Raw genomic sequence first — 17,611 nt, forward strand, 5'->3', positions numbered from 1 at the left:
TGTGAGCCGTAGCTGCTTGATTGGAGAGGCGTCCATGACGTCGGGGTCGAAGGCTTCCGATTGCTCAGATGAGACCTCAATAATCGCCATGTGTTGGATCACCCCGCATCAGACGCACTCGGCGGAATTGAGTGGGTCATGGGTCGATTTCAAAGCAATTGCTCGTGTAAGCGTCGTTCGCGCTCGCTGTTTTCCGGAGCTCAAGCTATCCGGAGCTTCAAGCGACGCCTATGCTTAGTCATCAGACGGACCAAAAATTAAACAGTACTTTCGTGCCTCCAAATGCGGAGCGCCGCTACTACATGCTCTGAACAGATGAGCCAAAAGGAAAAAACGCCATCTGATAGTCAATTAAACGGCAAAGCGGTGAAGGTGATTTGTATGTGCTAAAGCTGTTGTCTACATAGCTGATCGTTCCAAGAGAAGTAAGTATTGCTCGAGTATAATATTACAATGAATGTATAGCAAAAGTGCATAGATGTAGCCAGACATGTTCAAGCAGCCTCCATCGCACAATTGAAGGCTACTGGTCAACACACGCAAATGATTGACTCTCAAATCCAAAAGCTCTCAACTCCTTGAGCGACGCTTTTTCCTTTCGTCCCCTCCTCAAGCTCCTGAGAGGTCTCTGCTCCGGTTTCCTGCGTTCCCGTGGTACGATACTCGGAGGCCTGGTCTGCCACGTTCCCTTTCATTACTTTTTCATCTTGCGAGCGGGACCCCTTCACTGTTTCCGTTTCTTGGTTCCCTTCTTTGCGTTTGGTTCTCCTCCGGTGGTTATGCCGACCGTCCCTGTCCCGCTCCCGCTGACCAGACCTCCTACCGCTTTTCCCGCACCGAGAGTGATTCCCTTCGAGCCAAACTTCGTCTCGGTTTTTCCTTGGCTGATCAGACTGCTGAAACTCGCACGGCCTGGGCTATGCGCGGGAGGTGGTGGACTTGAGTCTGTCCCTCCAACCTCATCTGAGCTCCACCAGCCTTCCGGACGCGACGCGTTCGACTTTTGCGAGAGATGCGATTCACGGTGTGAGCCTTCTTCCGACGATAGTATGCGTTCGAGTGTGCCACCGAGGGGAGCCGACGAGGCACGCTGAGGCCGGAACGAACTTCCAGAGCTTCGGAGGTGGACGGGAGAACCAAGCGTCGAAGGATGATGCTTGCGGGATTCGAGATATGGTGATGCTTGCGTGCCGCTACCTGGGGTTGGCGAGTGTGCAGGCGGCACGTTTTCGGAGATTTTGCGTGTGGACCGAGGGCTCTCATCATCATCGGAGAAGGAGGCCGTTGGATGCATCTGGATCGTGTTAGATGGGGTGAGGGCTTTATAGGGACCGAGTTTCGGACTGCTACCAGGGCCGGCGTATTTATCGAGAGCGGCGTAGACGTGCGGGAAGACGAGTTCCTCAACGTTGTTCGCCCACAGGAAGTCGAGATGCTCGTAATGGGGAATTTCCTCGGCCACGGTGTGCTTTGGCAGTTCCTTGAGCATAATGTTGACATCGACCAAGCTGTCGCTTCCGCCATAAACGAGCACAATAGGGGTTTTGATGTTCCGGGTTGGGAACTTGGCCACCTTGTAGTATTTTGCATCGTTTGAAATCCTCATGGGAGCCTGCATTTCGTCATCGTACATCTGGAAAGTGCCGTTCCGGATGATCTGGAACCAGTGCACCACCGTCTTGACGCTAGAGAACGAGTAGAGATGCGGGTACGCGGCGAGCTTCTGGTGGGGCGTGATGTTCTTCGCCGACCAGCCAAACAGGAACGAGAGCGAGCCGTCGATCAGGCGTACGAAGATGGGCGGGTAGAGAATGCTCTGCCACATGGCCGTGCTGGTGAGAATAGCCCGCCGCCCGAAGGCCAGGAAGAGAACGTCGGGGGATGATTTGACAAGCGTGTCAACAATGCCGCTGCTCATGCCCTTGGGAGACATGGCGGGCGCAAGCGCGACGAAGACATTGACCTTTTCATTCAGCGTCGGGTGAATGGACAGCGCAGCGAAGGCTTGGGCAGTTCCTTGCGAGAAGCCGACATAAGAGAGCGACTGCTGCCCGGTGGTGGACAGGATGTAATCGATGGAATCCGGGATGTCGTGGAAAGCAAACTGGTCCATGGAGAAGTTCCAGAAGCGGTTGTCGGTGGGAGCATCTCTGGTTGACTTCTTCGAGTATTTGTTGCCTCTGTTGTTTCCAAGCCAGACGTCGTACCCGCGCTCAACAAGCATGAAGGGAAGGCACCTCTCCTTCTCGGTGAGACACAGCCAGACTTCGCTGTTCATCATCAGACCATGATGCAGGTAGACGACGCGCTTTTGGATGCTGTCCGGGCCGTGGTTCACCCTCTGATCCTCCTCTCCGCGCCTGTACGCCAACCTGTGCAGACCCAGCAGATATCCATCTCCGGTCTGGACAATGTGTTCCTCGGCGTAGTATCCGAAGAGCTCGGCAAGTTCGACGAAGTCGGCGGCCTGGGCGATGGAGGTGACCAAGCCCTTCTTCTTGTTGCGCGAGCGGCGGCCTTGGGGGGACGACAGATAGTTGAAGGACTTGCGCGAGGCGCGATAGAAGAGGTGGATGACGGGGCCGGGCAGGGCGAGGGTGATGATCCTGATGAAAGCCTCGAGGGCGATGAGGACGAAGCTGCCGAGCAGGTAGACGTACTGCAGCGGGTGCAGGCGGCCAATGAACGGAACCTGAGGCATGGCTGCGGGGAGGGCGTCGGAGGGCGCGCGGGTCGCGGCCAATGTGGTGCAGGAATGGGTAGCACAGGAGGTGTGTTGCGAAGACGGGCTTGCGGAAATGATCAGGAGGAGGCACCGGCCATCGTCGCGTCCTTGCGATGGCGTTACCTGATAAAGCGGCGCGCTTGTCGACGAGGGACGGCTAGCTATCGACGACGACAAGAGTCGACGGACGCGGCATTGTTGAACGGCGAGGGCGGCGGCGCGTTGGGAGAAACGTCATTCGTCGTTCTTGGGGCAGGCCCGGCATGTGAAAGGCGGAGCCACAAGCTGGAGCTCCTTCCCTGCGCTGCCCTGCGACCTGCCCTCTGCTGGCCCCGGCTCCCGCTCCGACTCAAGACCTCACCTCTGCATCGCGTCTCACCAATGCCCTGCAACACCGTCACAATCTTCGCCAGACGTCGACTGCTGGCCGTCAGTGCCATGTGTGATGGCCGCCCGCGCGCTGGGCCCGCCGCCTGACCCCCGGCGTCACATCTTCCGCAGCCCCGCGCCAATCGTCTGCCCACCTAGCCGCAAGACGCAAGGAGACGCCAGTGGTCGCGCACAAGGCTGCGTTTAAGACGGTGTCTGGCGCACACCATTATCGAAAAGCTGCAGTCTGGGCTGCTTTGGGCATGCTGTCGGCAGACATGTAGGTAACGCACGGCGCGACGCTCTCGGCGCGAGGGTGGGGAAGCTGTCTGCCATGAGTGGGGTTTGCCCCGGGCCACGTCAATGATTCTCAGCCGCATTCTCTGTAAGCTGCTGCTGTGTCTGTTTCGATTTCTCTTTACCACGCTGTCTCCCGATCTTCGTGCCCTGCTGCCTATTCTTCGCTGTTGCCTCATTCGTGCCCCAAGGCCTTGTTGACCGGCCCCACCGGTGAACTTCCTCGTTCTAGCTCTGCTTCGAGAGCCTCAGCCTTCTCAAACGCCCCGGGTCTCTGCTTTCCTCCGCTGCGATCCATTGGCCCGCTCTTCTTCGATTCAAACCGCCTAAGTGGTCTGGACGTCCTGCCTGGTGTTCCCGGCTGGAGACTGAAGCCCAATGTTTCACTCCTACCTCTGTTCTCCTCGATCGTGGAGCGATATGGTGTGAACGCCGGTTGAGACTCTTGGAAGGCTGAGCCACTCTTGCGTTTATAAAGAGCTCGGGGACACCGGTCCTCCTCATAGAACGAGAGGTGTAGGCCTTCGAAGTTGACATCCACCACCCAATCGCAGAGATCCTGTCAGTGCTCTCGTGCGATTACGCATTAGCGCAATTTCTGCCTGCGCGCAAGAGCCGCATGATCACCGTCTCGTTCCTCCCTCGACCTCTCGAGCGCTCTGAGAGGCCCACGTCTTTCCAAACCCGCCATTGGTCTCGACCCTCGATCTCTATTCTTCCTACCTCTCACACCGTCATACCAGGCAGCAGGGGGTGGCGATCTTCATCGAGACTTCCCTGGTCTCCGTCCCTCGGCTAACAACCGCTTCGCTGTACGATTTTCATGTCAGGCAGTGCACCTCTTCACCGGCCGGTGCTTGAAGAGCAAAAGAGGCTGTGCGAAGCATGAGGTGTCAAGGCTTTTGCTTCGGGTGCACTCGGCTTGACGACGGATGAGGCTCTTCACGAGGCCGCCCCAAAGCGGCTCGAGGAAAGCTCGTTGCCACCCCCAAACGGCAAGGCTAGGCCGTGTCTGTCCCAGGTCGACGCAAGGCTGTCTCCTGCAGCGCTTCTGCCGGTGAGGGTCTCCTGCACTGTACGCTGCTCTGGTCAGTCCTGCCGCTGATTCTCCCTGTCGCTTTGATTTGCGCCATTGCGGGGTCGTTGTTCTTCTCCGCTCTGATCTGAGCATTTCATTAGACCCAAGTACACCATATGATGTGTCACTGGTCTGTCGAGGGCTATTTCTATCACAGTCATACTTCTGTTCAATACGATGATGCACTTTATTCCCGCTATTCAATCTTTTGGCCCGTGATTGATCCCACTGGTCAGTCTGAGTGCGGCTCTTCTCTAGCTTAGGCTGCAAAACAGCACCTAACAGCTTTCGGGACTTGCAGCCGTTTCAGTTTAACGACCCCTAGTGCCGATTTTGCACGCAATTCACGCCGCTCGTGAATGATTCAACGTCGAGAGTCTCCCCAGCTATTCTGTGTGCGGCGGAGCTGTCCTGGCTTGTCCGCCCCAGCCTCCGCCCGGGCCATTTGTTTTGTCTATGAATTGCTCCTCAACTTCTGAAGCTGGCTGCCCGAGAAGTAATCCGCTTCGCCACTGGGTGCGGCCTCATGCAGGTCAGCTCGTCCCGCCTTTCTATACACCTCCCACCGTCTCACGTTGATACAGAGACCCCACTGGTTCTATTATCCACTGATATCATCCAACCACATAGTTCCTTCTATGGGCCCCTTGCTATGGTCCTCGGGTTTCCCAAACGGTCTCGGCCCCCCGTCCTTTCTCTCCGCCTTGGCTTGGCTGCCCAGCCCCCCGGCGATGCTCCTCGTCACCCAAAACGTTCCTCGGGGCTTCTAGAATTCGTTCTCGGTGCCCGACCCGGTTGCTGCCTTCTCCCGCCGCCGATGAATAGATTGCCCACCGCCTCGCTTGCTTATCCCTTTCGGAAGGCCCCCATGCTCCTCATACCTTTGGGCGATGAGAGTGGCTCGGACGTCGCCGATACTAGCATTCGAGGGGCACTCGTCGTCCCCAGAGGCCGCCTGGATGCCCCCAAACGACTCATAATAGCGGTATGATGAGAAGGCATCTCTGCCCTCCCGCCCCATCTGACCGCAGCACGGCAGATTTGGTGTAGAGGTATTTCCTGTGTCTCGTCACAGCCACAAAGCAATGATCCGTGTATATATGCTTCACGGCTGCTGTTGCAGTCTTGCCATCACACCTCCCATCACAGCTTTCCCTATCAAACCTCCACAGCAAGCGCCACAAGACTTCTCAGAAGAATCACCTCGACCACCTAGCCCGCAATACTCCTCTTAACATCGTCGGAACTCAGCACAGTATGACTGACGTCAAGTCCACTCTATTCCCTCTCACTGACAGCAGCCCTTCAGGGCAAGCACCTCAAGATGTGCCAAGATCACTCCGCCTCCCTTCCCGCCTTTGGGTCGTCTCCTCCTTCGGTTCCAGGTAACATAAATTTTCTTACGCCTAACGCTTTCTATTGTTGTCAATGCGGCCACGGACCTTGGTCATGCCAGCTCTACGCGGCCTGTATCGAATGTGGACACCACTTCGACCCTGCGCATTGCAAGCCAGCTTTCATCAGCGGCGAATTTTCTTCTTCTACTTCTTCGACTTTCTCTATGTCAAAACCTGCGGCACAACTGCTAACAAGCTCCACGCCAAAAGCCTCCGTCAACACGCCGTCGCCATTCTACGGTGCTGGCGGTGTCAGTCCGAATTCGTCCACGACCGACCTGACTTCTCCCAACGCCCGTATTCCTCCTCCTGTCAATCAGCACGCTTTCGACCTCCATGGTTGCAATGACCATGTCGACTCGCGTCTTGGATCAGCACACCCTTTTACAGCTCCCGCTGCTGACGGGGATGGGACTTGGTACTGCTGCGGCTGTGGCTCCGGTCCTTACAACCCGCAGCTATATGGCAAGTGCATTCACTGCAACCACGAACAATGCTACTACTGCAAAGTAGAGTAGCGATTCGCCGATACCGTCCGCTGCCACAACAGCTCAGGTGTTATAGGTAAGCCGCACGGGATATGTTGATGTCTTGCTGAGCTGACACTGAGTAGCAACGAAATAACCGACACGGGCACTGTCCGTGTCACTTTCCCCCTTCGCTGGCCCCCGTTCCTGTTTAGCTTCTGCATAGCGCCTGGAATCCGCATCTCTGCTTTTGTTTGCTTTGTTGTACCCAGCACCGGCATATAGAATATCCGTACCGCATCTCGCATGGCTTTTGCATTTGGAGGATGTTCTGAATTTTCCTTTGTTTTGTGTTTTCGAATATAGATAGGAGTTCGGGCGTTTTGTTTTACAATCTAAATCACTCTCCAAAAACATGCTCTCGGTGACTTTATCCTTTCCTTTTCTCTTTCCGTAGGACACGGACTCATGGCACGAAGTCAGACTATATGCATACCACAGGTCTCGGAAGGCGGCTCATTGTGCAACTAGGAGGCAGCTGCAATCTGGTAAGCTCGAATACAGCGCAACACTGCAGTCTGTCGAGTTGCTCTGACGGAGGATGCGGGTGGCTGTGTCGAGCCAGATGAGATCTGAGACACTCGAAGACAGTAAACCACGTTAATGCACATCTTATTGCGCCAAGTCCGTGATCAGCCTCATATTTTTAGGCAACCTTCTAGAAAATAAATGTCTCACAGTGTAGGGCAAGGCTGAGCGAGGTGGGCGGTCATCTTTCCCGCAGCCGCGCGCTTTAGCCGTGAGCCGGTAGGCTCACCTTGCGCCTTTGACGAAATATCTCGTATCTTATGCTCGGCTGATAGGTTGCAAGGGAAAAAGAAACGACCCCATCCACGTCGGACTTTTTTACTAAATGGGGATTTTTGCCTTAGTGTGCTTATCACAGGCACCATCCAAGGAAGGCAGACTTTGAACGGTAATACCCAAGAAGTCCAGCACTTCAAGGATCTTTCAAAGCCCCATGACCTACCTTTCATGTGAGTCTCGTGCAGACGAGAGGGCAGCCAATGAAGGACCACCACGCCAATGTCTCTCCGCCTTGGGCACTGCGGCTGTCAGACCATCTTGTGCACCAGCCACGCCCGCCATTCTGCCACCGTCAGCCCAGAAGCAGGCCTAGTAATGGGGGTGCACTTCAGGCATGCTCCGCTCTTGGCAAGATTCGCTCCCAGCTGAGGCGGAGCATGCGCCCTGCACATGCAAAAATACATCCTGACGATGTGTCTGAGTAGAGTTACAGCTATATACAGCTCGCGAGCTCTCCCGCCCCGATCAACAAGGCGCTGCCAGTCACCGTGAATAGCTAGCGCAGCTCTCAGTGCCCGTCCATATCCAGAAATACATATTAGGTGTTCCTTCTATACCTTCCCTCGTGCAACGAGGCGGCAATGAAGAGGTGTTTGCCGGTTTCCCTGTCCGAACGCCAATACCCATGCTTTCTTAACAGTGCAGCCTCGTGCAACACCAACGGTGCCAAAAGTTTCCAATTCCGCACTGTGACGCGTGGCCACGCAGCCGCAATGCCCAACAAGCCTTTTCTTGGTCGCTTCCACAAGCCTCGTTTGTATAGTCACTCGCCGCCCAGTACCTTGTCGTACGCAGTAGTGCCTCAGTCCTCGATGCTACGCCCAGCTCTTCCACAGCTCGATATCCCGCCAGCCCCTTATTTATCCTCCCCGCCAGCACCGCCGCCCTTTCTATCCTCGTCTCCGTCCGTGCCCTTCAAGACGTCGTACAGCGGCTTGCCGGCGTAGAGCTGGCCGCCCTTCTTCTCGTCCTTGTCGCCGTTGCCGGGTAGATCAAGCTCGGCGCTGGACATGACGCCGACGGGCTTGTTGCCGCGGAAGCGCTTGCGCATGTCGACCATGCCGCGCTTGCACTCAGCGTAACCCTTCTTGAGCTGCTGGCAGCGCGTCGGCAGTGTGTCGGAGAGCGGCGGCCGCAGGCAGTCGGACGGCGAGTTTCGCTGCACCATGATGCAGTCGCTGTTCTGGAGGCATTCGGCCAGTGCGGCGCCTAGGTGGTAGGGCCAATGATTAGTTCTTTATTCTCTGGAAGCCGGGGGTGCGGTGACGGATGGTGGGAGGCCGGGAAGACGGTTCGCAGCGGAAGACAGCGGGAAGAAGCGGTTGTGAGGAGGCGACCTGGGGAGAAACTTGGGAGAGGACGTACGGATGTCTTTACATGACGACGGCATGGCTGCGGGGTCTGTGCTGGTTTCGTGCGCGGGGCAATGGCGACGTCTGTACAGCAGTTGAAATTCACGATAGCTTTCACTGGCGGACGCGGATCGCCAGTCAGCCCACCGCCAAGGCGCCGGGTCAATTGCGCGCGGTGCCAGGGTCCACCCGGTCGCTCTTCCCTCTCGACTCGTCGAGCCCACCACCCGCTGAGTCGTCCGAGGCAGGAGCCAGCCAGGCGGCGTCGCGCCAACCTCCGACTTGCCGTCATCATCACCTCCTGCTGCCTTCTCCCCCCGCAGCTGCTCTCCCCAACCCCCCTGGGCTCCCAGCCTTTCCGCGGCTCCTCTCTCTCATCCCAGGCTTATTGCGCGCGCACGCACGTACCGGCACCGGAGAAGAGCCCATCTTTCGCTTCAACGGACGGGACTATCGACACGCTAAACCCAACTTCCACCGCCGCTTCTTATTATTATGTCCAGCAATTAGGGAGCTCCCCAACGGAACCCGTCTCTCGACACCGCCGCTCGCTCACTTCCTCAATCGCCGCCCACCATCTCATCCGGCCATTTATTCCTCCTACACGCAGCGGCGGCGGCCGGCGCTCAGTTCTCGAACCAAACCAACCACCCGCACGCCGAGGGAAAGAGAAGCTCTCCCGCTCGGGCAGCAACCACAACAACCATGTCGTCTCCACCGGCGACCAGCGGCGCCGTACACCGCCGCAGCCCCAGCCAACAGTCGATCGCACGATGGTCGGCCGTAACGGTGCCGCTGATGATCGTCGCCGTCGTCAGCTGGGCGACGTACGTGCTCGTCGCGAAGCTGGCGCTCGCGCGGCTGTTCCACAGGGGCGAGCATGGCGCCGGCATCGCCGTAATTGTCGTGCATTGCGTCTTGCTCTTCGTGACGGCCGTCGCGTACCTGCGCATCCTCGCGACGCTCAAGGTCGATCCGGGGTTGGTCCCGTTGGGGCGCGGGAGTGCGGATGAGGGGAGGAGGAAGAAGAAGGGTGGGCGCAGTGGGCAGGGACACCAGCGTGGACATGGGCAAGGGGAGAGGAAGAGGTCGGGAGCGGGATTGGAGCAGCAGGGGCAGCGGGGGTGGGGCAATGCAGAGGATGTGTTTGAGGATGAGGAGGGGAGGACGTGGACGGAGAGGCAGTATGAGGAGAAGTTGAAGCGGCTGGAGAAGTTTGTGCCGCGGGAGGTGTTTGTGTGTGATTATGATGGATGGCCGCTGTGGTGCGATAAGTGCAGCAATTGGAAGCCGGATCGCACGCATCATTGCAGCGATTTGGGGAGGTGTGTGCGGAGGATGGACCACTTTTGTCCTTGGTGAGTGCTGTGTTAATACCCTTTGCACGTGTTCATTCTTGGAGTCATTACTTGAGATCTGACATCTGAGCAGGGTCGGCGGTATTGTCTCGGAGACGTCGATGAAGTTCTTCATTCAGTTCACTTTTTACGCCTCCCTCCTCGCGCCTTTCCTTCTGATCACGGACGGTGTTCTTCTGGCTCGAGATAGGCATCAGGGCCGTAACATCGACTCTCACATGATAGCGCTACTCGCATTCGCTGGCCTCTTCACGCTCTTCGCTGTCGGAATCTTCGGCAACACGTTCTTCATGACGGTCCACAACTTTACCACCGTGGAAGCCCTCAACCGTGCGAACGCAACGTTCCATATCTCAGTTCTCATCACGCCCTCTTGGTGCAACCGCAGAAACGATGAACAGTACCCCTTCCGGACGACTACGTACCCTGGTGCGCCGGGTGCTCTCTACGCGATTCTAATGACTCGGCCTGGCGACAACCCTTGGGATGTGGGCAAACTCAAGAATTTGAAAAGCGTCATGGGCGAGAGTGTCATCGATTGGTTTTTGCCGCTCAAATTCAGCCCATGCACGAACCACGACAGACAGGACTCGGAATATGAGTTCGGCCCCGCAGTTGATAATGCGAAAAGAGAGGCGACAGGCTATTAATACGTTGTTCTGCCTTGCCATGCGGGGTTGTAAATTTTTTTTTTTTTTTGGATGAGGGGAGGTTGCTTCTTCCGCTTGCATTCTTGGTGTTTGTTGTTACGGAGGGTCACTTGTCTTCGGATTATGACTTCATGACTTTGGATACCCACCCCCCTTTATTTTGCCTTGCGGTGGGATGGGGAGAAACGACACTTTGGTTGTATACGCTTTTATTGTTAATTGACTCGTAATATTCGTTCTCTTCATGATTCTTGGATATGCTACAGATGTTGCGTATTCAGTAATTTACTAATTGCATCGCTGTCAAGCTTCGGTATTGGAGTCGCAGAAAGTCTTCTCTATCGTCGAATGAGAAGGTGGCGTTTGATGCCATGCTCCATCTGAACCTCGATCAGGTATTATCCAGAGGGCTCGCCAGCCATTCCGCTAGAACGACCACATCAATTATCTACTACGTCCGAATGTTCTTCTATTATGGGACTTCACGAGCACGCACAGCTGCGTAGAACGGTATGTGGCATGTGATGGAATGACGACACTGTGCCATCGGGTCTAATTTTGGCACCGAGCAGGCAACATCCGGTGACTGTTATCACAGCACTGTTTGAACATTATAAATAATAGTTAGGGCCCTTATTCCAGGCTTTGCGGTTGAAGGCTGACACTTCGATTATCTTCTCTTCCCTCAGAACCAGCCCATTACTACAACAGAAGCACGGCGGAGTACCTGACCAGGAACGATGGGTTCCGTTGCCTCACCCTTCCCGACTTTACCAAACATCGACAGCCTCAGAGCTCTCTTCCCGTCTGATTCCCGAGACGCAGGATACAGCGTCACATACGTATACGCCGGCGTGGCGCTCCTCGCGTTCGGAGAAGAAAAGCGGATACCCGAACTATGGCAGCAGATGGCGCAAACGTACGCGGGTAACGAGGCGGCGCAGGCGGTCGCCGCGAAGCGCCTACGAGAGGGCATGGTCAAAGCCAGCCCACTCGTCGGATTCCCCAGGGTATGTATAAGCCTGTTTCCCCCAGGGAAATAAAGAAAAGGGCATCATCGCCCTTTCTCCCTCCCCTCACGCTCCTCCCCTTGCCATCCTTTTTTTTCTTCTCTCCTCCACCAACCACTTACTCACCAATCAGGCCATCAACGCCCTCACCGCCCTCCACCAGTCCATCAAGCAGACCTGCCCCCCGTCCATCTCTCCTTCCCGCCTGACCTCCTCCTCTACCTCATTCTCCTCCTCCTCCCCGGCTCCGTCCTCCTCTTCCCCCCTTTCTTCTTCTCCCGTCGTCGACCCAGGAACGTCCGCCGCCCAACAACAACAACGCCGCGGCCAAGCCCTCTTCGACGCGACGTACGGCCGGCACGCGGCGCGCGTGCGCGGCGATCTGGACGCCATCTCGGGCGGCGTGCTGGGCGGGTTCGCCGTGGGGTGCGTGTATGGGGGGTTGCTCGCGGAGCGGGAGGGGGAAGACTACTGCGAGGAAGGGGGAGGTGGTGGTAGGGTGTCACTTAGCGCAAAGGAGAGTGCTGGGTTGGTGTTTGTGGCGTGTTTGGCGGCGGGGCAGGGGGCGCAGGCGAAGGGGTGAGTTGGTTGGTTGTTTTGTTTGTCCTCCTGCTTGTTGGTGATGTGGTTTTTTGACTGACTGACTGGCTGGCTGACTGGTTGGGTGTTTGTGGATTTAGGCACATGTATGGGGCGAGGAATCTGGGGAATTCGGGAGAGGAGATTAGGGCGGCGGTGGAGTTGGTGGTGAGGTTGGCGGATGCTTTGGCGGTGGGGTTTGGGCATGAGGAGATGGGGTTCTTGGAGAAGCTTAAGGATTGGTAGTTGTGCGGTCAAGCCCATCGTACATGGCTCAAGTGGGCTGCCTAAGGCAAGATGTGAGTTTTCATCTTTCCGAGCATGAGCAGAGAGTTGTAACTGCCAAGTGTATCTTGGTATTCCGTTGTATGAAGGTTTTCAAGTCAGTCTCTGTTCTTTCCCAACCGAAACGAAGGCTCTTGCAGACCAATTGTTAAAAATAGTCGAAGGCAATGATTCAGACGGCTTGATATCGCATCTTGATACTTTTGGGCCTGACTCGTCCCTGCGAGCGTAAACGGAACTCGCCTCTACGAGAAGATATGCTGCGCCACAGCCACGAGCGATATCGGTCCCGCCTTTCAGAAACCCGGTCGAAGCGGAGATTGCCATACGTGCGGAGATAGGACGCATGTTGAAGGGAAAGAGGCTGAGAGGCCGTTCCGGGGTTCCGATAAGACGGGGTCGACCAGATTATTACGTCTCCCGGGACTCGATCTGTTGCTAGGGCCGGGACCGTATGCAGGCACGGGCGATCTGCTGGTCTCTAGCAAACGAACTATGCCGCGATAAGCAGGTCAAACGCCGTCGGACCCGCCCGTGAGTCGCACGTGGGGTAAGCTATCGCTGCGCGATGCCTGCGTGCGGCCCATGACCATGCAACCCTGACGAGCAGACGGTCAATAAAATGCTACACCGCGCCGATCCCAGCTCCCCAGTGAGCGAGCGCAGCCTGCCTCTCCCTTTCCCTCGTCCTGCTCACTCGTTGCCAGCGGGTAGAGCCGCCAATTGGACTTCCAGTCGCCCGCCATGCGTCTCGCCGCAACCTTCGCCGCCGCCTCGCTCGCCAGCACCGCGCTGGCCTGCGCCGACGACGGGCACAGCTGCTACGGGCCGCAGAACGATGTCGTCCTCACGCGCAAGGTCAAGCGCATGCAGCCCGAGTCCAGCAACGCGACCAGCGGCCCGCGCGCGCCGCTCGAATGGGGCCAGCTCAACTTCCTGCACACAACCGACACGCACGGCTGGCTGGAGGGCCACCTGAAGGAGCAGAACTACGGCGCCGACTGGGGCGACTACGTCTCGTTCACCACGGCCATGAAGGCCCAGGCGAGGGAGCTTGGCGTCGACCTGCTCCTCGTCGACACCGGTGTAAGCTTACACGGCGCGCCGCTATTGGCTTCGAGAAATTTGTTGTTGACGAGATATTACGTGTGACGGCAGGACTTGCACGACGGCGCTGGGCTCTCGGATGCCACGGATCCGAACGGCCTGATCTCTAACCCCATTTGGGAGAACATCGACTACGACCTGCTCGCCATCGGCAACCACGAGCTCTATGTCACCGAGATTGCCTACGAGCATTTCAATCAGTTCGCCAAGGTCTACGGGGACCGCTATGTCACGTCCAATGTCCAGATCGTCAACCCGTCCACCGGCGAGTTCGAGTATATCGGCAGCCAGTACCGCTATTTCACCACCGAACAAGGTATGTCGTTGAGCTCCCATGTACCTCTTGATTGTCCAAAGTTAACCCTTTTGATTCGGCAGGCCTCCGCATCATGGCCTTTGGCGTCCTGTTCGACTTCACCGGCAACTCGAACGTCTCCAAGGTCATCAAGGCCGCCGACCTTGTCCAGGAGTCCTGGTTCGAGGAGGCCGTGAACCATTCGGGCGTCGACATGTTCATCCTCTTTGGCCACAACGCCGCACGCCCGACCGATTCCACCAGCACCATGGGCACCGTCTACAGCGCCATCCGCAACGCCCGACCCGACATCCCCATCCAGATCTTCGGCGGCCACACCCACATCCGCGACTTCGCCGTCTACGACAACAAGGCCACTGGTCTCGAGTCCGGCCGCTACTGCGAGACGCTGGGCTGGCTGTCTATCACTGGAATCCAGGGCCAAGGAAACAGCACTTACGCAGTCAAGCAGCCCGAAGGCCTCCCCGCGCCCACGAGACCCGCCGTGTCCGTGAACGGTACCGCCGACAACAGCACGTTGCCGACGTCCGACACGCCCTCGACGCTCCGCTACTCGCGGCGCTACCTGGACTGGAACCGCTGGACATTCGGCTACCACGCAGCCGGCAGCCAGAGCAAGCCGTTCGACACGCAGCACGGCAAGGCAGTGACGGCGACCATCACGGGGGCGCGTGAGCAGCTGAACCTGAGCAGCGTCATCGGCTGCGCGCCGCAGACGTGGTGCATCGACTGCAAGCCCTTCGGCGACGCGGGCAACATCTACACGCTCCTCCAGGAAGCCATCGCGACGGTGCTCGTCAACGAGTCGCGCGCCGACGTGCCGCGCATCATCTTCATCAACACGGGCAGCGTGCGCTTCGACCTGGTCCAGGGGCCCTTCACCTACGACGACTCCTTCATTGTCTCGCCCTTCACCAACACCATCCGCTTCGTGCCCGACGTGCCGTACGAGTACGCGTCGCAGGTGCTCGACATCATGAACGCGGGCCCGTACCAGAAGAAGCGCTCGCTCGACCTCTCGCCCGAGCCCGAGCTCTCCCGCCGCAGCCTCGGCTTCAGCGCCCTCACGCCGTCGCTGCCCGACACCGACTCCTGCGTCGACCCGCCCGTCTCGCGCTCGCACCTGCACGGCCGCGCCTTCCGCGGCGGCCGCCTGCTGCGCCGCCAGGAGGTCGCGACGCCCGGCTACGTCACGTCCGACGACTTCGGCACCGACGGCGACGACACGACGCACTCGGCCATCCCCGCGTACGACCTGCCCATCGACGTGCAGGCCAACGCGTCGTTCCCGGCCGACGGCGGCCTGCCGGATTCCGTCGACGTCGTGTATCTCGATTTCATCGAGGATTACGTGCTTGCGGCGTTGAACGAGGCGGGTGGCGACTTCTCCACGGATGATACGGAGAGCTATATGCCCGAGACGTTTACGAGTAATATGTATCTGCCTGAGTATGCGAGGATTGCGTGGCAGGAGAATGTGGATGATTGTCCGGTGGGAGAGGGTGTGGGGTTCGATAAGAGGAGGTAGGTGCTTTGTTTAACGTGAGCGTTGGTGGCATGGCGGCGGTGTTTGAGGAGTGATGTGGGATGTTGAAAAGCGCGTAGCATGGTTTGCGTTAGTCCAATCCGAATGATTTGATATGAGGTTTCTCAGATGAGGAAGAGAAGTTGTGATTCAGCGAGGCGAGCAGACCTATGATGCAATGGGCGGAATGGGTTCCGCGGGAGCTCCAGTGGGGCAGGCGCGACGCGTTCCCCGCAGCTTTGTGTACCGCTTATCGTTGCACAATCACCTAAGCAATTGATGCGATCCCTCAGCTCTGCTGCCTTCTAACAGCTTGCTCTGCAATTGATGCTCCTCCGCACTCCCCTCACCAAGGCTCTCCGCGGAAACAAAGTCCCCGCTGCCTTGACGCCACGGATTGCTACACGTACCTTCATTGGAGCTACCACCATGACCGACAGCACAATCCACAAGCCTGGAACTGACGATGGATGGCATGGTGTCATCGCGCCGGACGGCCAATTCCCCCCAGAGAAAGGACGATACCATCTCTACATTGGTGAGCCTTATGTTTATTGCCGATTTGCTCCGGACTTTCGCTGAAGCTATCCCCTTATGGGCCTTTTCTGCCCCTTCGCCCACCGCGCGAACCTTGTCCGCCACCTGAAAGGTCTGACGGACATCATCGAGCTCTCCATCGTGAAGCCGTACCCGAAGGGTGACGAGAAGGGCTGGCCGGGGTGGAGGTTCCCCAAGACGGACGATGAGTACCCGAACGCGACTGTCGACAAGCTGTTCGGGAGCGAATACCTGCACGAGGTGTACTTCCGGGCGGACAAGGAGTACAAGGGGAGGTATAGTGTGCCGCTGCTCTGGGACACCAAGACGCAGACAGCTGTCAACAACGTAAGACTTCCAAGAACTTCTGCTCTTTTGTAGTGTGGCGCTGACAGCATGGTCTTGCAGGAGAGTGCAGAGCTTCTTCGATGGCTCCCTACAGCCTTCAATGATCTGATCTCGCCCGAGCTTGCCAAGATTGACCTCTACCCTTCACACCTTCGCTCCGAGATCGACGCTATATCCGAGTGGATGCAGAAAGATCTGAACACGGGCGTGTACAAGGCCGGCTTCGCGCTGGAGCAGGAGGTGTACGAGAAGAACCTGCCGGCCGTCTTCGCCGCCCTGAACAGGCTCGAGGAGATTGTGCACAAGAACGGCGGGCCGTACATCCTTGGCAAGGAGCTGACGGAGCTGGACCTGCGGGCGTATGCGACCGTCGTTCGCTTCGATACGGTCTACGTGCAGCACTTCAAGTGCAACCTGGGCACCATCCGCCACGACTACCCGGTCTTGAATAATTGGTTGAAGAACCTGTATTGGAACGTCAAGGGGTTCAAGGAATCGACCGACTTCAAGCACATCAAGGAGAACGTAAGTCGTCCCTCGGGGGTTTGCCAGGATGATTGGATGATTCTTGCAATTATGGATTCCTACACTGCAGTTACTGACCGAGACTCTGTCCCCCAGTATACCAAGAGCCACTACAACATCAACCCCAAGGCCATCACTCCTATGGGGCCTTACCCGAACGTCGAGGAGGGTGTGCAGGACTTTGGAAAACTGGAGCCAGGAAGCGTTCGTCACCCGGCCGTGGTTGAGTATCAAGCGAAGCTTTAGAGGTATCAGAGTGGTTGAATAACATCAAGGCACCAGACACAAATAGTGACAACAGCAGATGACTAATAAAGTGCTCACACCAGAGACAGTATCTAGGCGACGGACGGACTCCGGCAAAAATGGAGACTGCAAAATTGCGACGCCGTCCCTTAATGCCAAGAATGCCAATGCGAGCGTTCCGCTACATGCAGCACTATGGCCGGGAATCAGGCCAATCATCAAAGCTGGAATTGCGTGCGGCGAGGCAGACACCGAAGCAAACTCCACTCTCGTTTGTGCGAAGCCATCATGGTACAGTACATAGTACAAATGCTGAAAAGTTTACGTCTCATGCCATTCGTTTTCGTCGTCCACCACCACAGCTTTCCATTCATATCACTCGACGGTTTTAGCTAGTATTGGCAATGGCGGAGAAAACCTGGAGTTACCAGGTGAAAGGTAGTATTGCATTTGGAAATTCCAACTTGGCTCGGGGACTAACAGACTGCAGTGATGTTCCTGGGAGACGTTACAAAATCCAAGGAGGAAAGACGGCTGGTTCAAAAACTCGGTTGGTCACAATGATACTACCGC

The 17,611-nt window shown here is 57.1% G+C and overlaps 5 protein-coding genes across 5 annotated transcripts; 3 read left to right on the forward strand and 2 right to left on the reverse strand.

Moving 5' to 3' along the window:
• Window positions 1-724: 724 nt before the first annotated feature.
• On the reverse strand, window positions 725-2,701 carry TGL1 (cholesterol esterase; the record flags this gene model as incomplete). Its single annotated transcript, XM_066778767.1, has 1 exon — window positions 725-2,701. One exon carries the CDS (start codon window positions 2,699-2,701, stop codon window positions 725-727), a length of 1,977 nt encoding a protein of 658 aa, XP_066631204.1.
• Window positions 2,702-8,056: 5,355 nt separating this feature from the next.
• Window positions 8,057-8,590, reverse strand: SLS55_007348 (uncharacterized protein; the record flags this gene model as incomplete). Its single annotated transcript, XM_066778768.1, has 2 exons — window positions 8,057-8,409; window positions 8,566-8,590. The coding sequence occupies 2 exons, from the start codon at window positions 8,588-8,590 to the stop codon at window positions 8,057-8,059; spliced, it is 378 nt and encodes a 125-aa protein (XP_066631205.1).
• A 1,538-nt stretch (window positions 8,591-10,128) lies between these two features.
• Window positions 10,129-10,560, forward strand: PFA5 (palmitoyltransferase pfa5; the record flags this gene model as incomplete). The annotated part of the gene is made up of 1 exon (XM_066778769.1): window positions 10,129-10,560. One exon carries the CDS (start codon window positions 10,129-10,131, stop codon window positions 10,558-10,560), a length of 432 nt encoding a protein of 143 aa, XP_066631206.1.
• A 2,618-nt stretch (window positions 10,561-13,178) lies between these two features.
• SLS55_007350 (uncharacterized protein) lies at window positions 13,179-15,385 on the forward strand (the record flags this gene model as incomplete). The annotated part of the gene is made up of 3 exons (XM_066778770.1): window positions 13,179-13,520; window positions 13,593-13,857; window positions 13,920-15,385. 3 exons carry the CDS (start codon window positions 13,179-13,181, stop codon window positions 15,383-15,385), a joined length of 2,073 nt encoding a protein of 690 aa, XP_066631207.1.
• Window positions 15,386-15,811: 426 nt separating this feature from the next.
• Window positions 15,812-17,038, forward strand: SLS55_007351 (uncharacterized protein; the record flags this gene model as incomplete). Its single annotated transcript, XM_066778771.1, has 4 exons — window positions 15,812-15,920; window positions 16,032-16,267; window positions 16,328-16,792; window positions 16,889-17,038. The coding sequence occupies 4 exons, from the start codon at window positions 15,812-15,814 to the stop codon at window positions 17,036-17,038; spliced, it is 960 nt and encodes a 319-aa protein (XP_066631208.1).
• Window positions 17,039-17,611: the final 573 nt, after the last annotated feature.

The sequence above is a fragment of the Diplodia seriata genome, assembly GCF_021436955.1.
Source record: "Diplodia seriata strain FDS-637 chromosome Unknown scaffold_7, whole genome shotgun sequence".
Lineage (NCBI taxonomy): Eukaryota > Fungi > Ascomycota > Dothideomycetes > Botryosphaeriales > Botryosphaeriaceae > Diplodia > Diplodia seriata.